Genomic DNA, 25,951 nt, shown 5'->3' with positions numbered 1-25,951 from the left:
TCCATGTAAAACGATTCGTTTTGCTGAGGCACGATTAATTAAAATAATAAACCCACTGGGGCAGCCGGGCAGGGCAGCCGGGCAGGGCAGCCGGGCAGGGCAGCCTTTTGGCTTTTGCCACTCTCGACTGGCGGGAAGGAAAGGAATGCGACCGCCTACAGGCTACAACTCAAATACAAACACCGTTAGATTTAATGAAATACCAAATTTAACCTTTATTGAATTGTATCTTTTTCAGCTATTTATTTATCTTTCTCTATTATTTATTTAGAAAGAATTGCAATTATTTTTCTGGGATTTTAATCATTTTATAAAAAAAAAATTATTGATTTTGAATTTTAATTAATAAAACCGATAAAATTTAAGAGACATAAATTGATATTTACCCTAATTCTTACGTAATTGATGCTGTATTTATTTATGTTTAATGCTCTATTATAATTAATAAAAATTATGGTAGCTACTAACTACGGCAATACCCACACTACCATAATTGATAATAATAATTACAATAAAAACAATTACCACATTTCAAATAATAATAACAAAATAATTTGTGGTGTTAATTATTTTTATTTGTAATAATCAAAATTAATAATAAATAAATAAGACTAAAGGGTAAATTCGGAATCTGGCAAGAACAAAATTATCATCCAAACCCCAAAGTCAATGATCAAGTCATCGCATGCCAAGAACGACGGCGACCCAATTGAATTACAGAATTGAAAATGAAAAGTAAACTCAAAAAGAAGGAAAAATAGAACCAAATGGTGGTGTTTCCAAGGCAATGACATCAGTGGCGGTTGCCATTAACGGCGTTCGCGGCGGCAAAGGCGGTGGCGGAAGCCGCCGCGCCGTCAGATGGGCTGTGGAGAATCTGTTGCCGACCGCCGATCGGTTCATATTGGTTCATGTTATGCCCAAAATCACCTCCATCCCCACCCCAAGTAAGTGCCTAAAAATTTCCTGTCTCAAACAGCGTAAGCCGATCCCTCAATTTCTTGATGCTTGAGTTTGTGGTGTTTGTTTTACAGTGGGGGATCTTGTGGCGGTCTCGGAGCTTGACGCTGATGTAGTAGCGCTTTATGTTCATGATGTGAAACAGAAGTATGAACAAATTTTTGTTCCTTTCAAGAAGATGTGTAGAAGAGAGAAGGTGATTTCAACCGGTTTTTAAAAAAATTTAGCCCTAAATTCATGGTGAATTGAAATGGGTATTTGTTTTGCAGTTTCTTCTACTGGTTGAAACTTTGATTCTGGAGGATGATAATCCTGCCACTGCACTTATGAGATATGCAACTGAATCTGGGATTAAACACTTGGTTCTGGGTTCTTGTTTTAGGACTTGCATAGCGAGGTATTTGGCTATATGAACGTATTTTGTGCTGATATCTGTGTCATTTTTACTGTTCTTCCGAAGATCTTGGAGTATAAATTCAAATTCATTCGTAGAAATATGCATAGACATGGAAGTTTATATGATGTTTTGAACTCTTTTCACTTTATTTGATTCGTAAGATAATAACTTACATGTGAGATCTCAGGTTGGTTGGAGAGGGGAACGAAGCATTTTTTATAAGGGTGTGGAAACCTCTCCCTAATATATGTGTTTTACAAACCATGAGGTTGACGACGATACGTCATGGGTTAAAGTGGACAATATCTGCTAACAGTGTGCTTGGGCTGTTACAAATGTTATTAGAGCCAGATACTGGGCGGTGTGCTAGCGAGGATGTTGGGCTCCTAAGGGGGTGGATTGTGAGATCCCACGTTTGTTGGAGAGGAGAACGAAACATTCCTTATAAGGGTGTGGAAACCTCTCCCTAACAGATATGTTTCAAAACTGTGCGGCTGACGGCGATACATAATGAGTTAAAGCGGACAATGTCTGCAAGCAGTGTGCTCGGGCTGTTACAAATAGTATTAGAGCCAGACACTGGGCAGTGTGCCAGTGAGGATGCTGGGCCCCTAAGGGGGTGGATTGAGAGATCCCACGTTGGTTGGAGAGGAGAACGAAGCATTCTTTATAAGGGTGTCGAAACCTCTCCCTAACAGATACGTTTTAAAACTGTGAGGGTGACAACGATACTTAATGGGTTAAAGCAGACAATATTTGCTAGCGGTATGCTTGTACTGTTACAAATGATATCAGAGTAAGACACCGGGCGGTGTGTCAGCTAGGATGCTAGGCTCCCAAGGGGGTGGATTGTGAGATCCTACATTTGTTGGAGAAGGGAACGAAGCATTCCTTATAAGAGTGTAGAAACCTCTCCCTAACAAACGCGTTTTAAAATCGTGAGACTGACGGCGATATGTAACGGGTTAAAGCGGACAATATCTACTAGCAGTGTGCTTGGCCTGTTACAAATGGTATTAGATCCAGACACCAGGCGGTGTGCTAGCGAGGATGCTGGACCCCCAAGGGGGTGGATTGTGAGATCCCATGTTGATTGGAGAGGGGAACAAAGCAATCCTTGCGAGGGTGTGGAAACCTCTCCCTAACAGACGTGTTCTAAAACTGTGAGGCTGACGACGATACGTAATGGGTTAAAGCGGACAATATCTACTAGCGGTGTGCTTGGGCTATTACATTACATGACTCGGAATGTGTCGTTTTCAAAGATGGTTCCATACTGATTTCATTTTGATGCTAACTTTTGGTATAATTATTGGTAGGAGGCTGAAAGGGGATTCAGTACCCTCTGCTATTATGAGAGCTGCTTCTAGGTGTTTTGATGTCTATGTTATATATAGGAGAAGAGTCATCACACGAACGGCTACTACTGCTCCATCTAGTGGTAATTAGCTGAAAACACTGTTCTCTTGTCAGTAGTTTTAACACTAGATGATGTTTGTAATTGTTCTTCGTAGAAACCGACTCGAGGCAGTGGATGCTCGGTGATACCGATTACTATAGGGGTTCGAGTACAGTTAGCGAAAAATCATTTGGAACGCTGTCTTCTTCTTCCATGTCGAATGTTCATCGAAGGGGCGATAGCCTCGAAGTTAATTCTACCGAGCAATTGAACTCTTTGAGTACTCTAACTGAGGAGGTTTTTGTTTTTTGTTTTTGTGTTTTGAGCTTTGTTGCTATCTCGATCGAATTTCGTCATCATTTGAGGTGATGCTTCGTGAGTTCTTAAATAAAAGCTCCTGAATTGTAGGAAGATATGCAGGCTGAAGTTGAATCGCTGCAGCTAGAATTGGAGAGTACTGTTTCCTTGTACAAACAAGCTTGTGAAGAACTTGTTCATGCTCAGAAGAAGGTGAGAGCTTGATCATTATATTGGTTTTGGTATAACGTCGTCAAGGCATGCTCAGTACTGTTTTACTCGAGCTTTTTCCCGTGGATACATTGTTTTGTAGTGACTAAGGCCTAGAATCACTCGGGGACTTTAAATTTTCTGACTAAGGCCTAGAATCACGTGGGAGCTTTAAATTATCTGACCAAGGCCTAGAATCATTCCAGGGCTTTAAATTCTCCGACTAAGACCTAGAATTATTCAGGAGTTTTAAATTCTCTGACTAAGGCCTAGAATCATTCGGGGCTTTAAATTCTTTGACTAAGGCCTACAATCATCCGGGGGTTTAAATTTTTTGACTAACGCCTAGAATCATTCGGGGGCTTTCAATTCTCGTATTAAGGCCTAGAATCATTCAGGGGCTTTAAATTCTTTGACTGAGGCTTAGAATCACTCGGAGACTTTAAATTCTCTGACTAAGGCCTAGAATCACTTGGGGGCTTTAAATTCTTTGACTAACACCTAGAATCATTCGGGGGCGTTAAATTCTTTGACTAAGGCTTAGAATCACTCGGGAACAAAGCTCCCGAAACGCCCTTCCACCTCCTGTTGTCTTCACAGAAATTGAAAGAAATAATGTAAATGCCTATTTGTGCTTGGTTTTGCAGGTTCAGTCACTTACATCCGAATGCCTTGAAGAATCAAGAAAAGTGAACGCTGCTTTGGAAAGGGAACAAGCTTTGAGGAAAGTGGCTGCTGAAGAGAAAGCAAAGCACTTGGAAGCCATTAAGGAGCTTGAGGAGGCAAAGGACTCACTAGCTAAAGAAGCTTATGAGAGGCAGCTGGCTGAGCTTAATGCCTTAAAGGAGTCCTTGGAGAAGAAGAAAATTGTTGATACTCTTCTGACTAATGATAGGAGGTACAGAAGGTATACTACAGCCGAAATAGAAGCTGCGACGAATTTCTTCGATGAAGTTAACGTGATCGGTGAGGGCGGATATGGGAAAGTCTACGTATGCAGTCTCGATCATACCCCGGTAGCCATTAAGGTCTTTCGACACGACATATTCGAGAACAAGGACGAGTTTCTGAAAGAGGTATCATTTTTCTAACTCTTCATGGTTTTTATCCAATTGATGATCCCCATTGTATCAGCTGAAATTATCTCTGCAGGTTGAAATTCTGAGCCAGATACGTCATCCACACGTGGTTTTACTGCTCGGAGCTTGCCCCGAGCGAGGTTGCTTGATTTACGAATACATGGAAAATGGAAGCTTAGATGATCATATCTTGCTCCGAAATGGAAAACCTCCCCTCCCGTGGTCTATTAGATTTAGAATAGTGTTTCAAGTAGCGTCTGGGCTTGCACTCTTACACAATTCAAAGCCAGAGCCTATTATTCACAGAGATCTCAAACCGGGTAATATCTTACTTGATAGAAACTTTGTAAGCAAAATCTCAGACGTTGGAATGGCTAAGATCATCGGCGATATCGTGCCTGACAATGTGACGGAGTATCGAAACACCATTCTTGCTGGGACTCTGCATTACATGGATCCTGAATATCAGAGAACTGGCACACTCCGACCGAATTCGGATACGTATGCGCTCGGAGTAACAATTCTGCAGTTGTTGACCGGGCGGCAGCCACACGGTCTTCTTCTGGCTGTCGAGAACTCCATCGCAAGCGCCTCGCTTGCAGATATTCTAGATAAGTCGATTACTGACTGGCCTGTAGCTGAAGCTGAGGAGCTAGCTGGACTGGCACTGAAGTGCTTGAAGCTTAGATGCAGGGATAGGCCAGATCTTGAAACCGAAGTTCTTCCAGTCCTTAAAAGGCTTGTTGATTTTGCAGATACGTTTCAGAAAGGTGCTGCCAATCCCCCAAGCCACTACTTCTGCCCAATCCTCCAGGTGAGTTTAAGACACACAGACACCATCAGTTCTTCATAAGCAGCTTAAGCGTGAACTTCATATTCTTCTCTGTTGTATTTGTTTGACACAGGAAGTAATGGAGGATCCTTATATAGCAGCCGACGGTTTTACTTACGAGTACGAAGCCATTAAAGCGTGGCTCGAGAAATACGACGTATCACCTGTGACGAAGCTTAAGCTCCAGCATTCTATGTTTATTCCTAACTATACTCTGCGTTCTGCCATACAAGAGTGGAGGTCAAGACTGACATTTTCCTCTTCCTAAATTTGAAACTTCGGTTTACTTCCAGATGTGTATAGTTACGGTAAAATCTCATGAATTAATGAATGAATGTTTAGGATTGAATGAATGTTCTTCAAAAATTCTCCCAATTAATCCGGGTAGCTTGTTTAGTTAGCTTGTATTTAATTTCTTATTTAAATAAAATAAAAAACAATTTAAGTAGTTTAGAACAGACTAAATATATATGATATATAACTTGTTCATAGTTTAAACATGACCCCGTTAAAACATGCATTATTAACTAAGAAGTCAAGAGTTCAAATCTTTGTTAAATTGCACACATTCTTTTAACCCTAAACTTTAAGGAGTATAACAACTTTAACGTTCTAATAAATTATCGCTAAATGTTAAAATTAAGAAGTTTATTACAAATTAACAAAAATTAAAAGAATGGTAAAAGTGTTATATTACTAATTAAAACTGATATAACCTAACAAGCCGACAAGTATTTTCATGGGATAAGGATCACATAAATATTTGCCACATTTAACAAAGCATAAGAAAGTCAAGAATTGGCAATTTAAGCAATCGTCTAGTTTTAGCATTCCTTAGAACTCAAGTTGTGAAGTAACAATGTGGGAACTATATGACTGTTATCTTTATGCTTAACAAAACCATCACCATCGTCTATGTGCATGTTTTAAAAAGGATCTCTCAAACATTCATACAAACTTACCTCACGCCTCTATAATGCACTCATAAATATTCTTAGGTTCCAATGATGTTGAAGGAGAACTTAGAAAGCAGCTGTGGAATGCTCGATATGACTGGCCCGTACGTCTACAAGATCAAAGAATTGACACGTAGTTGACTAGTGCACCTTACTATAATTCAACAATTAAGAGTGCTTAAAAAAAAATCAATGACCCAAATAAACCGAATAATTCAACCCAACTCATACAATTTAGATCCGGTAATAAGTTCATTAAAAATTTACTTATGATACAATTATATACCTATATTTATTTTAATTTTATTTAGTTTCATAACTATTTTCACATCATTCTCATTTTTCATTCAAAAAATATATTGAAATTAAGTTGTAAATCTAAATTCAAAATCAATGTTCTAAGAATTAAGTAAAAAAAAAAAAAGAATAAATGATCTAAACTAGAACCACCTAAACCAAGTTAGTTGGGTTAGGATCAATATCTAATAAAGATGGATTAAGTTGAAAAAGTTTACTATTCCATTTTAAAAAATCCTAATCCGACCTAATGCCCTATGAACCCAATAGAGATTTATTTCAAGAATTTCCCCAACAAAATTGAACCGTCTTTCCTTTTTCTTTCAATCTTTCAAGGAAAAACTAAGATTTGCAAACGTGATAAATTGGACTTCCATAAAGTGTGTTGATAAGGATACCTCATGGCTTTTTTGAATCTGGCATAAAGGAACTGCTATCAACTTGAGGTTCTTTGGCACGAAGAATTCTCGATTCTCCGGCAGCTTGACCAGGAAGAGTTTAGTGCACTCCTGCATCAGGTAGTGAGTGAGTTACAGGAAAAGCCATGGCTTAAAGGAAGTAGCCTGTGTCCCAATGACTACCTTGGCGCCTTTTACATTACTGGACAAGTGTGGATCAAAGGTTTCAAAGTCAGGCCTCCACCACATCCCAAGGCACTCGCCGATCTAAACGTTAAAAGAAGAGCACTTCAAATTCAATCATTCAAATCAAATGAACAGATTTGGAAACTGCAGTACCTCCCAATCAGATGCATCAGAGGCTCCAATGGCAGATAGCTTGCTTGACAGCTTTCGTCTCAGACCATCAAGATCTGTAAATTGAGATCATCCACCATGATCAAATATTCATCAGCTTAACTATGTTACACAAACACAGCTGCAGAATAGATTCACAGCACACAGTTACCTGATTCATTAGGCCTTAGGCGACCACCAGGAAGCTTGAAAATTGAATTTCGTAATCGCAATAGCAACAAATGAGGATGTTTAAATAGTTCAACCTAATATGAGAAACAACGAGCGGGTTCAAAACTAATTCAGCAACTAAGCACTGTTTCTGATCGCAAGATGAAATGTTCATTAATAAATTTTATAGCAGAAAAGCTTCCTGAATTCAGATTCAATGAGAAGATTTCTCCCAAAATGGAATAAAGTAATGAGATCAACAGAGCCAGTAAGAAATTCTAGATGCTTAAAGAAATCGATAAGCAAGAACCAAAAGATTGGTGAAATAGAAGTGAATTAAAGCAACAAAAATACAAGCATTGTGAATGAAGAAGGAACGAACCAGCAAAACTGCTCCGACATAAGTTCTCAATCCGTAAGCGGCATAGCTGCAAAAGAATCAGGCGAGAAAACAGATTAGACAAATTGAAGGACGTAAACAGAAAACAGGCAGTGTAGTGAAGAGATTAAAGGGAGAATAGATACTTGGAATTCATCCTCTGGACGCGATCAGCCAAGGCCTCGTTCTTGAAAAGCAGAGCCTCTTTGGATCCAAAGAAGTAGTTTCTGAGAGGGTAAATGTCGATGTCTCCGCGTTGCTCGGCGGCAGAAGCTTCATCGTCCTCCATAGCATTTACATGTCCGTCGTCTCCCATGGCCGATTGCAGAAAAACAGAGAGAGATAGAGAGAATCGAATATGGAGAGGAGAGAGAGGAGGAAAGTGAGTGGGAGTAGAGAATATAGGTCTGGATGTTTGAAGATGGCGTGTGGTTGCAGAGAGTGGACACGAGGCGAAAAGTGGAGTGCGTCACTCGCTCCGTATTTAAGCCTTAAAAAAGACCGAGACATGACGACCGGTGCGAAACAGAGATATCCACGTGGCTGAGATTCGAAAGGGCTTCAACCTCTTCATTCCCGCCAACTGTTTCTATTTTTCCATCTTAGTGAATTCTTTAATATAATTTTGCTGCCCTAAAAAAAATTCTAAACCAATAATTTAAAATATAGCTATTTAAAAAAATATATATAATAATAATATTTTATACACAAAAATGAAATAAAATATTTATAATTTCTTAAAAATTTAAATTTTAATATTATAGCATAATTTATAAAAAAAAACCAGTTATATTATAAATTTAGTTTAAAAGGTTTATAAAATTTAAAAAATATCTAATAACTCTTTAAACTTTTAATTTGTTTCTAGAATATCTATTTATTTTAAAAAATAATTGATGAATCTTTGGAACTTTTTGTGTTAAATATGTTTGATATATTTGAAATTTGTATTTACTAATTAATATATTAGACATGAAATTATTGAATAAAGTCTGAATTTTAATAATATTAAATAGGTGAATAATTTATTTATCCAAAAAAATTAAAAACTTAAGAATTTATTACATCTAGTTAATTTTAAATTTAGTAAATTAAATACATATTTCAATCTCATTCCCAATTATTTATTAGAGAAGAAACTAATATATATATATATATATTTGGTAATTAATATTTTAATGCTTAATCTAAATTTTAACACCGCCATTTCTTTAACTTTTGTAAAAGGATAAAGAGACCAACTAACCCAATCCTTTAATCTCGCTTCTAATATTTTCTTTGTCTCCACGTGTCACCTACCTCAAGATTCAACGAAATACTATTATTTTAAAAATAAAGTAAATAATATGTTACACTATATAAAAGAAATTTATTTTTCAATAATTACAATATTATCTTTGTTTTTTATAAATATTTTAAGATAAAAAAAATAGAAATAATCAATGATAAAGCATGTGAAGAAAATAACACTTTTTTTTTTTTTTTTTTGCATAATAATAACTAATAAATAGATGACAGGTTAGCAAAAAAAACTGCCGACAATATATATCGAAATACGTCACTGTTTCAATTTAATTCATTGTTATTTTATTATTTTATTTTATATACATTTGTAAAAAGAAAATTCAACAAAACAAGGCCATATAGCCGCCCGACCAATATTTCTGTAAAAGTAAAAATAAATAAAAAAATACACATTTCTGAAAAATCTAGCAGCCAACGGACGGCTGCCAATTTAAATATATAAACCTATTATTTAGGGTTGCCATTTTAGATAGTTTTGACTTTTAATCGAACATTTATAGTTTTATTATAATTACAATAAAATATATAGATTTACTTATTATTATTTTAAGAAGTCAATTGCGTGGGAAATTATATTATCCATATTATCCATATTTATTAATATTTTTTTTATTAAATTATATTTAAATCGGTAAATTTATGTGACCATTTTAAGTAAAGTTGATCATTATTATAAAAATACATAATTTAATGTTTACATGTGATGGCTGTAGAAGTGCCAATTGCATTTTTATAAGCATAAATTTGAACAATAATTCATATATAATATTCCAAATGGAATAAAGGCTATAAGAAGTATAGTTTATTGGTTCAAATGATTTGATATTAGTAATATAGAATGTTTTTAAATTACCAGCCATTTTTCTATTTCTCTTTTTACATTAAAACAAAATATTTTAATTTTTAAACAAATATTTTAAAAATACATTTTTCGATGGCTCAATCATATAAATACAAATTTAAAATTTAAAAATGTTTAATTTTAAATATTTTTATATTGGACAACTTTTTAAAAAACGTGTTCATGTTGCAGATCAAATTTCAAATTATGGTTCGAATATTTGGCATGGATGTTATATGAAATATATAATTTGTGAATATTATTATTATTATTATTTATTTATTTATTTTTGTTCGGGCTTTAAAATTATAATTGTAGAATTTGAACATTTTTTTAAGTAAAATTTAAAAAAGTAGGCGAATATGTTGATATAAAAATGTTAATAATTATTTATTTCCTAACAAAAAAAAGTTGACAATTATGAGGGTATAAATGGAAGGAACCGTATTGTGATTGCGAAACATTTATGACGTCGCAATAAATATTAAAATATTTATAAATTATATATAAGCTAATTTTCATAAAAATAAACAAAATTGAATATTTATGGAGATATTTTAACCATTTAATTTTGAAGCTATTAGTAACTTTTCAAGTCGCACAAACAAGGGAGTCAATTTTCTCGGCGTTTAGCTGATGAGAGATGAAGTTGATCGTTGCTTGACGTTTAAATTTCTTGTCAGTTGAGGAAAAGCGTGTTCGTTTTTTCACTCATCCGCCAATTCCATCTCTGATCATTGGAAACCCGGAGAAATTGCAGTTTCAGTGGATTCCATCCGCCCACCTCTTCATCTTTTCGGGTAATTTTCTTGTCTGATTTTTGTTTACTGTTTAATTTTTCCTCATGTTTTTTTTTTCTTCTGTTTCTGCTCAATTTCTCTGTTGTGAGTGCTTTAATTCGAGTGTATAGAATCTTGTTCTTCAATTTCTCTGTTGTTTTGCTCGGTAATTGATGGATATTTGGGAACTGTCCCTTTGTTTGTGGACGATGACGAGACCGCGATGATATCTTCGATCCAGCTTCGTTTTGGTGAGGATTTGAGTTAGGAGTTTCAGATTTTTGGTAGCTGAAGAAGTTACCTATTGCAATCCTTCGTTTGTGTGAGAATTTTCTGCTTTACTTTCATTATTGATTTTGGCGTGGGAATATGACTAGGATTCACGTAGTGCAATTTTAGTCAAACTAGGTTATTTTAGTACCAATCCATTGGCGGCTTGTGGAAGATTGAAAAGCTCCATAGGATCGTTGTGTTCAATCGAATTAGTGTTTCAATAACATGTAAGTAAGATGAATTTGGTGCAAGAAAATTGGATTGTTAGAGCTATTTGGATTTCAAATACCAAACTTAGGGAAATTTTCAATCCAGTTGCAGTTCTTCAGATTGCTGCATAAGAACATGGAAGCTGTCTCGTCGGATGCCATTTGATCATATTCTTCTGACTTCTGAGTAGATTTTAATCTTTTGACACAGGTTTAGAAAGTGGATTCTGCGAACTTGAAGAGTTCATCCTTCCATAAACACCAGCTTCAACATGGATCCAAGTACCCTAATTCTTCTTATAACTTGGATTACTCATGATAGCATCTACTGTTTATTTTTTTTCCTTTTTAAACAGGCATGATTATGTATATTGGATGCATTAGATGATTTATTTGTGGGGTTGTAACATGATTCTTACTTAGTCATTTCTTTAATCTTGAAGATTCTGTTAGGTGTCTTGGACATTCATATATGCCTTTGCACATTGTTATACTCTCACTCCTTTGTTATACGTTTAGTTGAAGAATGTGGTCACTTTCAGAATCTTAAGCTTAATAATTTTACGAATTAGATGGAACAACTACATGAGATGTGAACATGTTTTCTTGATGTTACAGATGCAAAAATTGATCCGACTGTGCAACTGGTGAAATCGGTCTCTGATAGACATCTTGATCTTTTGAGGCCATCTGCCCGAATTTGTTCAATCTTCAAAGGTAAATCAGGAATATTAAAGACTTTCAGACTGGGTTTTCTTATGATATATACTATATATATTACCTTATATTAGCGGCTTAGGAATTAAATTATTTTTCATCAAAAAGAGAAAAAAGGATTGAGCCATTTTTCATAATGCCTTTATATATCATAATAGACGCATTGCCATCATCAGTGACTGCTCTTCATTGACGATGGAATTTCTGGAATTGATAGGGCTTTTATTTTTTTCCAGCTCCATCATGAGGGAAGGTTGAGCTGATACTTAATAGTATCATTAATTTTCGCTTTTATCACTTCTTTGATGGTCTATGGTCTAGATGGTAGGGTTTATCGGTTTGATAGTTCATTTTCTTTGTGCTCATCTAGTAATTACAGAAAACTCCGAGGATTTTCATGTTGTTATCTAATGGAGATGTTGATTGATAAAGTCTTTTGCTTTTATTTTCATTTTTGCTCAAAATGGTTAATAATGAAAGCCTTTTATATTCTTGTATATACCTAGGCCAAGGAAAAGATGCTTCAGACCATATAAGGAGCAAGTACACACTTCTCAGAGATGTAGAGGATTCTCAAGTAGGGCTGTACGACAAGCCTCTTCCGTGTTTTGGCTGTGGCATAGGATGGTTTTCGTGAGTACTGCGAAACTTTGTCGTGTACAAACATTTCAGGGAATGGATCCTGTTTCAAGTTTCCTAATCTTCTTACCTTTGTTCTTTGTCTTCCCTTCAGCTTCCTCCTTGGGTTTTTGTTCCCAGTAATGTGGTACTATGCCACGATTCTGTACTTCTGGAATTCTCGTCGAGATCCAAGGGAACGAGCTGGATTAGCTGCGTCCTCCATTGCTGTAAGTGACTCCTTTATCACTCTGAGTCCCACCCCATATAAAGAAAATGAAAAGAGAAAAACACAAGCACAATTGTCATGGAATACCCAAATTTCTTTCAATTTCTATGCATTTGGCCTTGTTTTATGAGTGTTGTGCATTGAATATGATTGATTGAGTTCCTGAAGAAGAAGAATCAAAAAATGGTAATTGGTGCAGGCACTTGCATGTTCGGTCATCTTGTTAGTTGTCGTAGCTGTTCGCTTATTATAGCCCCCCGGTCTCCATGATTGACACTGCATTCTTAAATCCCTGTCCCCATGGGCGTTGGGGGCTTGGCAATGCAGTCTCAAACAGATCAGCTTCTGTGGATGCAGCAGATAAAGACTAAAGAGTTCTGTTGCTTGACAAAGACAAGGGTGATTTCTGTTACTGTAAATGTTTACAAATCATATTTCAAAAGAGAATTGTCGGCTTTTGTAATACTACACTAAGAATACGTAATACATGGCCTTTGAGTCCCTAAGATTTTAAAAAGCTAACACTGGTCTCAAATTTTCCATTAACGTAGAGCGTGTTTATTCTCTAACAATGTTTAACAGAACGATAAATAAAGACACCAGCATAATCAAGGAGGGTACTCAGACAATCCATGTTAGGATCACTCAACAACGCACACACTCAATGAACACAAAGAACAGGAGAGAGAAAATTAAATGAGGAATATTGGCTAAAGGTTTTGTTGATGACTTCAGATACAAATAAGAGAATGGAGAAAAGTACATTTTGAAAGCACGGTCTAATAGGTATAATATATCTCTACCAAATATCTACCAAACATATCTCTATCAGATCTTTATTGTAAATATGCATCAGTCTCCATATCCCAACAATACAAACGTCGGTCAGGATGTTGTTTTGAACCCTTATCGCCCCTTTGGACCATATTTTTCCTGCAAGAAGTACCCAAAACTTGTGGCAAGAAACACGACACAGACGACCTACTGAAGCTGCAGCTGCAGCAATGTCCATGGTGTTTGGTCGGAACCAACTATAGTCAGTACTAACAGAACAATAGAGTCAAGAATGGCTGATAGACATATTAAATTAATATATGTATAGCTTATGAAATAAAAATGTCAAATTACACGTAGCATATGAAATAATATATCATATAGGAGCATGTAAATCATGCCTATGCAGTATACAAAATCATTGTATAATTGGATTTCAAATAAAAAAGCGTTAAGACTACGATGGAAAACGGAGTCAGCTTAGAAAATAAATGCCTTTATGGAGCCGTGAACAGGCACTCCAAATTTCAACGCCGTTTGGACTTAGGTAGAAGACCAAGTGTGTAAGCATATTCATAATTCATAATTAATAACAATTAATTCTATTTTAACGATAGTTTTAAAAATATTTATGAAATATTATAATAATTATTGCAAAATTGAAAATTATATTTAAAGGTATCCCAAACGACAAGGGAAAAAAAGAGAAAAAAAAGTTTGCCTTGGATATCACGTCATGTATTCAATTTTACATTTCCGTTTCTACCCTCAATCTTCTTCCGCAATCCCGCCTTCAATTTTTTCTTTATTTTATTAATTTCTATTTTATTTTATAGGTCAACAACTAAATTCAAATATATATATATATATATATATATATATATATTTATTTATTTATTTTAAAATATATAAATATCTACTCTAGCGTTATTTCCATAGTTGATTAGTCTGTGCACAAAAAAAAAAATTTAAAACGTGAGATGAAGTTAGAAAATGACTGTAAACAACGAAACTTCGATCAAAGAAAAATACTAAAAATTGGGTCTGAACGGAACGATGAAGGAGTTGCTTTCGATCGAGCGTGGATGATTAGGTTTGCGAGAATTGTAACGACTGGGTCAGAGAAGGGGTCAATGCGGGTCGTAATCAAACTAACTCTTTTATTTTTTTATTTTTTATTTTTTATTTTCAAATAAATATTTCTATACTTAAAATTAAATAAATAAAAAGAGCATGTAACGGAAATTGTGAAGGAAAAAAATAGTCCTCAAATTTCGCTGTCTACAAGTGGAGTGTCCACTTCTCCCAATGAAACTGATATCCTTCTTTCGGCATTTCTCTTCACTTTGCTTGCGATTCTGCAATAGGCGAGACGGGTTGATTCGCCTTAACTTATGCCTCCAAGGCTCGCTTTTATTCCCTCAGTAAGGCGTTGGTTAATGCGTTTTTGTTCCATAATATGCTTCCTCTCGCGGGTTCTTTCAGATATTCCCTCTCCAGTTTTGTCGTCTCTGTGTTTGTAGCAATAATCGGACTCTTTTTCAGGTATGTTTCGTTCATTTAATCGCTTCTTTTTCAACTCTGAATCGAGTTCTAAACTCGCAAAATTTCTCTCAGGATTCAGGTCGATTATGGAACTGTTGAGTCTGTTCTTGCACTTGATGGCGACGAACGGGAAACAGTCGCGTCAATCGAAGCACAGGATGATCACGAACTCTTAGGGGAAGAAGCTGAGATCATTTCTGTTGTAGCTTCTAATTCGAGTAAATTTCAGGTAGAACACACGGCACAAATCTATGGATTCGTGGAAGAATCGGAAACTACCAACTGTTTTGTCGAAGAATTGTACTGTGATGCTTCGTCTTCTTCTTCAGGTAATCAAACTCCTGATGATGATTTTGATTGTTATAGCGGAAAATATTTATGTGAATTCAGTTTCGAAACAGAAGAAGGTTTTGATGATGTGAAACTAGAATTATTTAGCACCGATGAGGCCTTGGGAAAGGAAGATGAACACGAGGATTTAAAATCCAATGAAGATGGCCCAATTTTTGATGAATTGCCCGAAGTTTCAACTCCGTTGGGAGATTGTTCCTTTCCTTTTTCAGATTCAGACTCTGAATCTCCCAGTTTTGATGAAGAGTTCATAGAAATAGAATTAGAATTAGAACCCCGTTTACAGGTTTCAAATAATGCCCAAGTTTGTCCTGTAAATGATTGGAGCGAGGAGGAGAGTAAAGATTGTTTGGGGGAACCAATGGAAACAGAAAGGGACGAGAAGGGGATGGAATTTGAGGAGGATGAAGAAGAAGAAGAAGAAGAAGAAGACGATGAATTCTCGCAAGAACACCAAGATTTGATAGCCCAACTCAAAATAGAGCTAAGAAACTCGAGAACAGGAGGACTTCCAACCGTACAAGAAGAAGAAGAGGCAGGCCCTGAATATATGAGTCCTACATCAGTTGAAGCTCTTAAACCTCTAAAAAATGGTGGAAATTTCGAACACAGAACATTCAAAGAGATCCAAAAGGTCTACAAAACTTATGCTCAAAAAATGCGAAAGCTAGACGTCTCTAATACCCAGACAAATTATGCAATTGGTAAGCTATATTAGGATTAATACCTTTTATATTGTGAACTGGTGACAAATTGTAGGATTCATTTCAGTAACCATGTGATTTGGTGCAGATTTAATCAAGTTGAAAGATCCATTTAGTTCAATGAATGAAAAGAAATCTGGCCTTAAATCTGTTGTGTCCTACAAGTTAAGGGCAGGGAGAGCTGTTAAGGGCTATCCAAGTTTGATGAGAGACTTAAAGAGGGACATGGAAATGGTGTATGTTGGACATCTTTGCCTCTCTTGGGAAGTTCTGCATTGGCAGCATAGGAAGGCCATTGAGCTCCAACAAAACGACACTCGAGGAACCTCTCGGTACACTCGTGTCGTTAATGAATTTCAATTCTTCTGCATCCTCGTTCAAAGATTCATCGAAGACGAGCCCTTTTGCGGCCCTCGAATCAATAACTACGTGAAAAACAGACTTCTCGTTCGTAGTCTCCTTCAAGTTCCAGCCATTAGAGGTTCTATTTGATTTAGCTTTCTAAGTACTTAAAAACACTTATCGTTGATAAAAACGCTTACCTGGCTCCCGTATTTGCAGAGGATTGTGTAAGTGACAAAAAGTTGAGAGGCAAAGAAGGTGAAAGTACCATCTCAACTGCAGCTCTGGTATCAATGATCGAAGAATCGATGCGGGTTTTTCGGGATTTTTTACGTGCTGATAAGGACGTCGGGAGTACGACGATCAAGTGTGCTGAAGTAGAAGTTAATGCACAAGCTATGATGATGGAAATAAGAACTGAGCTGCGAAAGGTGCATTTTTCTTTTCTTTTCTTTTCTTGTGTCATTCAATGTGATTATTTTGCAAATGGTGAAGTTGATATCAAATTTGGATGTAAATGCAGAAGGAGAGAAGGCTAAAGGAGATAGTGAGAGGTGGGAATTGTATAGTAAAGAAGTTGAAAAGGGTTAGTGAAGAAGAAGAAGGGAGATTGAAGAATGAATTGTTGATAGCGGAGGTTGAGTTGAAATTGGTATCAAGAGTAGTGAGTATGTCCAGACTAACAGAGAGCCAATTGGTTTGGTGCCATAAAAAGCTACACCAAATCAATTTTGTTAATAGGAAGGTTATTGTAGAACCTTCATTTTCCTTTTTCCCTTGTTGACGTCCCCTAAACCACAATAGTTTCTACCTATATTTGTACTAATCTTCTTCTTCATACATAGAATCAATACAAGGGCTTGTTTGAAAATAATAATAACAAAAAAAACGGACAGGATTTATGTCCGAAAATGTTAATGGTATCAGAGTCAGACACATTACTCGGGTTATTACTGTATTTTTGTGATCGGGATTTGGAATCCAAATTTGACACTTGATGGTCACGACATTCTAAATTAACTGAAATTCTTTTTGCATGTTTTGTTATCTATCACATGTTTCTAAGAAAATTTATAGGAGATAACCTAACGTATCATTTTTCAAAGTCACAAACAGCTCAACTTTTAAAACTTATATTATTTAGCCATCAAATCAAAGTTTACCTTGTTAATATGACTAATAACTTTCGATTATTTTAACCATACATTAATTATTATAGCCTCAATCTCATTTTTGTTCATATATAATATCGACTAATATTTGTACATCTCTTTTACTCGTTGTGTTTAAAATGGATAAAGTTGAATATGTTATAATGTAATATTACTGATACGCATAATGTTTTGAATTAATTATTCCAAATATATTTTATTAGATTTCCTTGAAAATCTATTAACGGACAACGTTAATAATATTTTGTTATGAAGGGGCAATATTGGAATACAGATATGCGGTTGCGTAAATTTGGGCTCACTGTGGTGGGCCTTCTCATTAATGGACCGACGACTATTGGACCCGATAGTTGGGCTCCTTGGGCCGTATGTATACGACCGAGGGTGCGTTTATTTGTGCTGAAATCTAAGAACCAATCACGTCCGTTCATTTTGGAAGCCCTAGATCCATAACACTTGCATGCAGCCGTATAAAGTTCAGTTTGCGGCAGCGCCATTTCTTCCACCAAGAACGCGGGCAGCATAAGAGTCTTCCCTTCTCTTAACTCAGATCTTTTCTGAGCGGCTTCGTTGCTGTCTTTCCAATTTCTCTTTGAAAATGGCGACCCAGATGAGTAAGAAGAGAAAGGTTAGTCCACGAAATTTCTTAATTTGTACTTCTTTCCTCACCATCTCTACAACGATTGATCCGTTCTGTTATGTATTCATTGTGTTTTATGTTCGATTTTGTTTCAGTTTGTGGCCGATGGAGTGTTTTTCGCCGAGCTAAACGAGGTTTTGACCAGGGAGTTGGCCGAGGATGGGTACTCCGGTGTCGAGGTTAGAGTCACTCCAATGCGCACTGAGATCATCATCCGAGCCACCCGCACCCAAAACGTTCTCGGTTAGTTTACCTTGGTTTTGAAATTCAGTTGATTAAACAATCTGATTTCTTCGTTCACTGGATTTAATGTCTTATTAACATTCATCAATCTTACGTTCATAATTTTATTCGAATTTTTTGTTGGTTATTTAGGAGAAAAAGGTAGGAGGATTAGGGAACTCACCTCGGTTGTGCAGAAGCGGTTCAAGTTTCCGGAGAACAGTGTTGAGCTCTATGCCGAGAAAGTTAACAATAGAGGGCTTTGTGCTATTGCCCAAGCCGAGTCTCTTCGTTATAAGCTTCTTGGTGGCCTTGCTGTGCGGAGGTGCTTTTTCGTTTTCCTTCCCATAACCACTTATAGCATTTTTATTATTGTTTTGTGGATTTGTCTTGGAAATGGAAATATGATTTATGGTTAGGGAAGAGTGAAGATCACAGATTCCTTATTTTCTTGCTCACAGCTCTGATATATGGTTCTAACAATCTCATTTATGGGATGACTTCGTTTTAGTTTCATAAAAGATGGGTTTGTCCTTGATGTTTTCTTATGTCATCTACAAAGCAGATTGGTGTTTTGGTACCAATCTTGTGTCGGAAGGTGACAATATAAATTGTACTCTTCCGTTTGATAATCATTGTGGAATCATTTTGTTTCACACTGTAACCTTAGGGAGGAGACATGCTTCTGCCTCCATATTTTCCTCAAACTTTCTCCTCCATATTTTCTGAATCTAGAATGGAAAATTCACAATACGTTGAATTAGTAAAATTAATACAGTTTATTATATATTAGCGTAATTTACACATGCCAACCACATATTTTTGAAGAATAGGCAAATTAATAATATATTTTTAAAATATTTATGTGGGGTGTAAGGACTCTGAGATTTGTGTGCTCTCCTGGAGGTGTGAATCAATAGTTTGAGCCTTGCCACTAGGCTGGAGCCTTGAATTTGCTGTTCTTTAACTGAATGTTTGGTTTGTATACTTTTCATTGTTCGTGTGTATATTATTACCTACTAGGTAATGTTGCTACTAAGACCTGCCCCTTTTATTCGTAGTGGTAAAACATTGAAGTTGATTGATTTTGGGCCTATGATGCTATTTTATATCTTTTGACTGATCTATTAATAGTGACAGTTTCAGAGTGAAACTATATTACTATTAGCCAATGTGCTGCATGCTTATTTATGTTCTTTTTCCATCAGGGCATGCTATGGTGTTCTGAGATTCGTCATGGAAAGTGGAGCAAAGGGTTGCGAGGTTAGCTTGTAGCTCAATCCATTGTTATCACTATGTGAAAAGTTTATATAGGGATGTTACATGTAATGCTCAACATGCAAACAGGTTATTGTCAGTGGAAAACTGAGAGCACAGCGTGCAAAGTCTATGAAGTTTAAAGATGGATATATGATATCTTCGGGTCAACCAGTGAGAGATTATATTGACTCAGCTGTTAGGCACGTTCTTCTCAGACAGGTTAGCTTTTGAGAGTTCATAAGAAACAGGTGCTTACATGTTATTACATCTGTCATTTGGCTTAATGTTGTTTTGTTTTTGGGTCAGGGAGTTCTTGGCATCAAAGTTAAGATCATGCTTGATTGGGATCCTAAGGGCAAGCAAGGGCCTACCACCCCTCTTCCTGATGTTGTCGTAATCCATTCTCCCAAGGAGGAAGAAGAAATCGTCCATAGACCAGCAGCAGCAGCAGCAGCAGCAGTTTTGACCACTGATATTGAGGTTCCAGTAGTAGTAGCAGCTTGAGAGGCTCTTTTTTTTTCTAGATATTTATTCATGGAATCAACCATCATCAATTTTGTATTTTCTGTCCCAAGATTTCGTTTCATGTCATTGATCTGTTGGTTTGAGCCTCCTGACTGCCCAACTTTCTTTTGGATAATCAAACAAAATGCATATGGAGAACAGTTTTTTATGATCCCTTAAGCCTTTTTATATATTATTAGCTTTTGCTTCATAATCATATATTTTGAACCTCTTGAACTGAATCTCCCTTGCCGTCTAGGTTTTGTTTCAAGAATTTAGTAGAGTAATTGAAAAATAATCGTTAAATCTTGATATGATAACCCTTCTGTGGTGTCTGCTTATTGGGTCTTGAATTAGGGAATCGAATTTCATTTTGAGTTACGGAAAGGAGGAAGATACTTTATATATATGGACTCATGAACTTGATAAGCTCTAGCATGTAATAGGTCATTGATAAGCTCTAGCATGTAATAGGTCATCCCATCTCCCGATCGTCTCTATGAAACAATTGAGAGACGATCTTTTAACATTCCCTTCTAAGGATGGCTAGTCCAAGATGCTGAACAACAAAGTTTGATTTTGGAAAAACACCATCATTATGGAAACGTACACACGTAGTAGAAAAATTATGCCAGTCCATTGAGAAATAGTATTCTACAAGTGAATATTTGAGACAAGAAATAGTCCATTGAAAAATAGTATGTTATAAGTTAATATTTAAGACAAGAAACGAATCCTACAAGTGAATATTTAAGACAAGAAACAGTCCATTGAGAAATAGTATGCTACAAGTGAATATAAGACAATAAACGAATCCTAATTTTAAGATGACTGACCCTTTTAATCCAGAAACAGTCCATTGAGAAATAGTATGCTACAAGTGAATATTTAAGACAAATTTTAGGATGACTGACCCTTTTAATCCAGAAACAAGACAAATTTTAGGATGACTGACCATTTTAATCCAGAAACAGTCCATTGAGAAATAGTATGCTACAAGTGACTATTTAAGACAAGAAACGAATCCTAAATCCTAATTTTAGGATGACCGACCCTTTTAATCCAGTCCATATAATGTCTTTTTTGGGAGCTCGAGGAAATGCATCTCAAGTACACCAATTAGTAGGTATGAGAGGATTAATGTCCGATCCACAAGGACAAATGAATGATTGGAAATGCATCTCAAGTACACCAATTAGTAGGTATGAGAGGATTAATGTCTGATCCACGAGGACAAATGATTGATTTACCCATTCAAAGCAATTTACGCGAGGGGCTGTCCTTAACGGAATATATAATTTCTTGCTACGGAGCACGTAAAGGAGTTGTGGATACTGCTGTACGAACATCAGGTGCTGGATATCTTACACGCAGACTTGTTGATGAAGGGAGATAGTGCATCAAGTTGTTCGCAAGGGCCAACTTGATCCTCTTCCCCAGGGATCCCAGATGAGGGAACCCTAAAAGAGCCGCCAACTCCAACTACCGTCCATGTACGATCCATACTAGATCTGACCAACTGCCCATCCTATTTCCTCTACGCAAAAATTACCACCGTGATTGCACAGTAGTGTTAAGGAGGTTGGCAGAACCTCTAAAGCCCCGAGTGAAAAAGTGCTTTCGTTGTTGTGGAATAAGAAGCCTTCGTATTTTAATGCATGTATTTAATTTATTCGGAGCTATCCGAGCGAGATCCACTTTTTGGGGAATATGGGTCGAAGCAATAACAAGAATATTTCTAGTGGAACATCTTTCACAATCCCTGGAGAGATAGTTCACTAAACCAAGGGATAAGTAATTCGACGCATTCACATCCAGATCATGAATGTTTGGAATCCATATTATGCAAGGAGACATTGCTTTTGCTAATTCAAATTGAAGGGTGATATAAAATCGATCTATTTCGGCATCATATCCATAGTTAGCGGCGCATTCATCATAGTTAGAAGCTCCAGCTTCGTATCAAGATCACGGTCGATATCGTTGCTATCATCAAGATCGCCACTATCATCAATATCCTCACTATCATCCATATCGTCTCATTTGAGTGGTATAATATCACATCCACCACATCACAGCGGTATAATATTGTCTCATTTGAGTATATGCTTTGTTTTGGAGGAATCACGGATCTCCAGAATGTTATGATATTGTCTAATTCGAGCATAAGCTCTCATGCCTTTGGCTTATCCAAAAGGTCTCATTCATATAGATATGGTATTCCTATACTATAAACACATGATTATTCCCTCAATTGAAACTGGATTTTTTTTATTCTTTTTGGAGTCTTGGAACAGAGTACACTTTTTGACTATATCTTCTATACTTTGAGCATAAACTCTCTTGACGCTCTGATTTGGACTTCTTCAGAAGGGATAATATTCCTCGATTATAAATCTATAATTATTACCAAAATTAGGGACGTTAGACTTTGCGGTAGAATCTATAAAAGAATCTATAAATATGGGATGGATGAGGTGTGTTAAAAATGGTTCATGCTAATTGGTTCATTTGCTGATCGGGATCTCCGAATAAGGGACGGTAAAAAGGGATTTGTTTCTAAATTTGAAGGTGAAGGTGATTTTGGTGGTTGGGAATAAATAGACTTATCGCGTATTGCCCAAAATTGGATAAAAAGGATACAAATTTCAATTTATTGCATTATTCATTCTTTTCCTGTGGAAAGAAAAATAGAAAATGAAGTGTGACCAAATGCAGAATTTGGTTATGCACCGCCACAACAAGACATAGCTTCCATTTGTGTCAGTATTACGCGTAATTCTGGGTTTTGCATGCATGCATTTGCTTCTCAAGTTTCGTCAACATAACGCCTCTGCTACGCCCCATTTTCTTGTTTTTTCCCCGACATGTTTCAATCCCCTCTCCCCCTTATAAATAATCCCCCTCTTCTTCTTCTTCCTCTGCACATTCTCCTCTTTCACTTCAATTTGCCACAATGCTTTCACCCCTCTGCTCTGCCCTCCCTGCTCTCTCTATCCCCACCTCCAACTCCACTGCTGTTCCCCATGTCTCTGAATGGTTCGAGGAGCAACTCGAGGATGATCTCAAATGGTCCTTCGCAGTCAACAGGTCCATTCCTTTTTTTTTCTTTCTCCTGCCCATTACATGTTTGTTAAAATGTCTTCCCCTTCTTTCCTCATCTAATTCATCTCCTGTTTCCCGGAGTTGTTTCATTGTAGACTGCATGAACCAAATTCAACAAATTCTAACAAATTCTAACAAATTGTGACATTCCATTCCTTTAGGATACTTCATGCTGCAACCAGCAAGTTCCAAGATATAGTTCTGCTGGACACCAAGCGATTTGGGAAGGTTTGCATGATCCCACATCACTTTCAATTTCCTTTCCGACTACACTTTATTCATTTAATTCAAAGCTTTTCAGGCTCTGTTGCTTGATGGGAAGCTGCAAAGTGCTGAAAAAGATGAGTTCATTTATCATGAGTCCATGGTTCATCCTGCTCTGTTACTGCACCACAAGTATACACGCTGTGTTCATATTTGGTTTACTTCTTTTTAACTATTCTTATTGTGGGTACTGAAATTCTTTTGGTTTTGTGAATGATTTCAGCCCCAAAACAGTGTTTATACTGGGAGGTGGAGAAGGGTCTACTGCTAGAGAGACACTAAAGCACAAAAGTATTGAGAAAGTTGTGATGTGCGATATTGACAGGGTATGTCTCTTGAAATCCTAAGATACACTCAGTTTAGTTTATATATTTTCAAGTGGTAGAACATCAGTGAAGTGAAGTGTTGTAACGGTCAAGCCCACTACTAGTAGATATTGTGTTTTTTGGACTTTCCTTCTTGGGCTTCCTCCACACCCTTATGTGAGATATCACAATCTCCTACAGGGCCCAACGTCTTCGCTAGCACTCGTTTCTTTCTCCCATTGATGTGGGACTCCCACCAAATGCACCCCCTTCGGAGCCAGCATCCTTACTAACACACTGCCTTGTGTCTACCCCTTTAGGGAACAACCTCCTTGCTGGCACATTGCCTAGTGTTTGGCTTTGATATCATTTGTAATGGTCAAGCCTACCGCTAGGCTTTGATATCATTTGTAATGGTCAAGTCCACCGCTAACAAATATTGTCCTCTTTGGGTTTTCCCTTTCAGACTTCCCCTCAAGGTTTACGGAAAGGTTTCCAACCCTTATAAACTGTATTTTGTTTCCCAATGTGTGATATCACTCATATTAACCAATGTGTCATATTAACAAAGTGTAGTTCATATTGTAGGATGTTGTCAATTTCTGCCGCGCACATCTGAGCGAAAATCAAGATGCATTTCAGGATGAGAAGCTTCATATCATTTTTGATGATGCAAAGTGAGTAGTTTATATCTCAACTTTTACTTGAATGAATTCAATATTTCAAAAGGGTTAACCTGAAAACTTAAAAAGGGTGGGATTGGAGGGACAACCCGAGAAGTTCGACGTAATCATCAGCGATTTAGCCGATCCACATGAAGGAGGACCTTGCAATCATCTGTACACTAAATCATTCTACGAGGAAGGGATTAAGCCCAAGCTGAATGACAATGGTATCTTTGTTACTCAGGTACATTATATAACATATTCAAGCCCCTCTGCTATTGTTACTGAGATTTAACTTAAGGGTGTCCTAAAATGCAGGCTGGCCCTTCTGGTATTCTCTCCTACAATGTCTTCTCATCAATATACAACACCGTAAAGCATGTCTTCAAATGTAACACAACTTTCCCTTGATGCATTTGTAGAGCTAACCTTTTGTTTTGAAACAAGGCTTCTTAGATGAACAAGTTCATGTAGATCTAAACTTGAAGCTCTCTGTTTGGTCTAACATCTTTCATTTTATGTGCACAGATGTGATTGCATACACCGCTCATATTCCGTCCTATGCAGATTCGAGCGGATGGGTTCTAGTAAGCAACTAGAAAGAGTTCGAATGACTTTCTAAGTGCTTAGAAATATTTACTTTTTAAACCGTTGAAAAGTCTAAGAGATGTCACGTTATAATATGGTTTTATACAAAATTGTAATGATAGGCTAGTGATCATCCTTTTAAATTGGACATCGAAGATCTCGACAAGAGGATACGCGAGAGAGTTCGAGGCGAGCTACGCTACTTGGACGGTGCATTCATCGTGTCATCAACAGTCATAAACAAGACCATTCGTACAGCGTAAGTACAAAGATAGTTGACTTCCATCGTCTCGATTCGTTGAGCGGAAAAAAAAAGAAAAAATCATGTTTGACGATGTTGTGGTTGTGCGTGCAGGATGATGAATGAGACTCATGTGTTCACTGAGGAAGATGCGAGGTTCACTCATGGCCAAGGGCTGGCTAGCCATGCCTAGAAGCTGCAAGCTTTGAACTTCATTTCTCACAATTCATGGCTTATCTTGTCATCTTTACATTTAAAAATAAAACTTTATAAAATTTAATGGCGTAATCTTATGTAAGAAAATGACCGGATTGTGACTTGAATTTTCATTGAGAAAGCTTAAATGTGGAAATAAGTGAAAGTTGAAGGACCAGAACTTGCAATTATATAATTTTATTGTCCAAATTCTGCCGTTTTTACTGTTTTCATAGAAATTTCTACAAATTTACCATTTTATTTCAAATCTATCGGACAAGTTGGAGGGTATTTTGGTAATTTTGAACGTCGAGGAAAAAAAAAAAAAAAAAAAAAAGGAAAAAGAAACCGCCATCAGATCCCCACGCATATATAAACTGACGTCCCGCTAA

The 25,951-nt window shown here is 36.6% G+C and overlaps 6 protein-coding genes across 7 annotated transcripts; 5 read left to right on the top strand and 1 right to left on the bottom strand.

Moving 5' to 3' along the window:
- The first annotated feature begins 695 nt into the window (after positions 1 to 695).
- LOC111450728 (U-box domain-containing protein 34-like) lies at positions 696 to 5,524 on the top strand. The gene is made up of 9 exons (XM_023090986.1): positions 696 to 947; positions 1,035 to 1,156; positions 1,230 to 1,357; positions 2,677 to 2,798; positions 2,872 to 3,053; positions 3,165 to 3,266; positions 3,911 to 4,339; positions 4,416 to 5,156; positions 5,248 to 5,524. The coding sequence occupies exons 1-9, from the start codon at positions 788 to 790 to the stop codon at positions 5,440 to 5,442; spliced, it is 2,181 nt and encodes a 726-aa protein (XP_022946754.1). The 5' UTR covers positions 696 to 787; the 3' UTR covers positions 5,443 to 5,524.
- Positions 5,525 to 5,952: 428 nt separating this feature from the next.
- On the bottom strand, positions 5,953 to 8,183 carry LOC111450684 (pre-mRNA cleavage factor Im 25 kDa subunit 1-like). Its single transcript, XM_023090923.1, has 7 exons — positions 7,858 to 8,183; positions 7,715 to 7,760; positions 7,334 to 7,427; positions 7,165 to 7,238; positions 7,009 to 7,092; positions 6,826 to 6,936; positions 5,953 to 6,240 (listed from the first exon to the last, which is right to left on the bottom strand). Exons 1-7 carry the CDS (start codon positions 8,025 to 8,027, stop codon positions 6,169 to 6,171), a joined length of 651 nt encoding a protein of 216 aa, XP_022946691.1. The 5' UTR covers positions 8,028 to 8,183; the 3' UTR covers positions 5,953 to 6,168.
- Positions 8,184 to 10,433: 2,250 nt separating this feature from the next.
- LOC111450686 lies at positions 10,434 to 13,204 on the top strand. Of its 2 annotated transcripts, none has more exons than XM_023090924.1 (6): positions 10,434 to 10,657; positions 11,330 to 11,400; positions 11,737 to 11,835; positions 12,342 to 12,468; positions 12,569 to 12,683; positions 12,882 to 13,204. In XM_023090924.1, the coding sequence occupies exons 2-6, from the start codon at positions 11,391 to 11,393 to the stop codon at positions 12,933 to 12,935; spliced, it is 405 nt and encodes a 134-aa protein (XP_022946692.1). In that variant the 5' UTR covers positions 10,434 to 10,657; positions 11,330 to 11,390; the 3' UTR covers positions 12,936 to 13,204. The 2 variants fall into 2 exon arrangements, with proteins under 2 accessions (XP_022946692.1, XP_022946693.1); XM_023090925.1 differs by lacking the exon at positions 10,434 to 10,657 and adding an exon at positions 10,670 to 10,958.
- Positions 13,205 to 14,733: 1,529 nt separating this feature from the next.
- LOC111450741 lies at positions 14,734 to 17,287 on the top strand. Its single transcript, XM_023091005.1, has 5 exons — positions 14,734 to 15,001; positions 15,074 to 16,056; positions 16,145 to 16,537; positions 16,618 to 16,829; positions 16,922 to 17,287. The coding sequence occupies exons 1-5, from the start codon at positions 14,916 to 14,918 to the stop codon at positions 17,180 to 17,182; spliced, it is 1,935 nt and encodes a 644-aa protein (XP_022946773.1). The 5' UTR covers positions 14,734 to 14,915; the 3' UTR covers positions 17,183 to 17,287.
- Positions 17,288 to 18,060: 773 nt separating this feature from the next.
- LOC111450719 (40S ribosomal protein S3-2-like) lies at positions 18,061 to 20,385 on the top strand. Its single transcript, XM_023090976.1, has 6 exons — positions 18,061 to 18,198; positions 18,306 to 18,453; positions 18,586 to 18,757; positions 19,641 to 19,695; positions 19,780 to 19,911; positions 19,999 to 20,385. The coding sequence occupies exons 1-6, from the start codon at positions 18,169 to 18,171 to the stop codon at positions 20,194 to 20,196; spliced, it is 735 nt and encodes a 244-aa protein (XP_022946744.1). The 5' UTR covers positions 18,061 to 18,168; the 3' UTR covers positions 20,197 to 20,385.
- A 2,713-nt stretch (positions 20,386 to 23,098) lies between these two features.
- LOC111450716 (thermospermine synthase ACAULIS5-like) lies at positions 23,099 to 25,737 on the top strand. The gene is made up of 10 exons (XM_023090969.1): positions 23,099 to 23,286; positions 23,463 to 23,529; positions 23,603 to 23,697; positions 23,789 to 23,891; positions 24,459 to 24,547; positions 24,623 to 24,779; positions 24,854 to 24,926; positions 25,064 to 25,122; positions 25,246 to 25,382; positions 25,479 to 25,737. The coding sequence occupies exons 1-10, from the start codon at positions 23,153 to 23,155 to the stop codon at positions 25,555 to 25,557; spliced, it is 993 nt and encodes a 330-aa protein (XP_022946737.1). The 5' UTR covers positions 23,099 to 23,152; the 3' UTR covers positions 25,558 to 25,737.
- The last annotated feature ends 214 nt before the right edge of the window (positions 25,738 to 25,951 follow it).

Source organism: Cucurbita moschata, unplaced genomic scaffold (assembly GCF_002738365.1).
Source record: "Cucurbita moschata cultivar Rifu unplaced genomic scaffold, Cmos_1.0 Cmo_Scf00012, whole genome shotgun sequence".
NCBI lineage: Eukaryota > Viridiplantae > Streptophyta > Magnoliopsida > Cucurbitales > Cucurbitaceae > Cucurbita > Cucurbita moschata.
The sequence above is the reverse complement of the archived record's forward strand: the minus strand, read 5'-3'. Positions and strand labels throughout refer to the sequence as shown.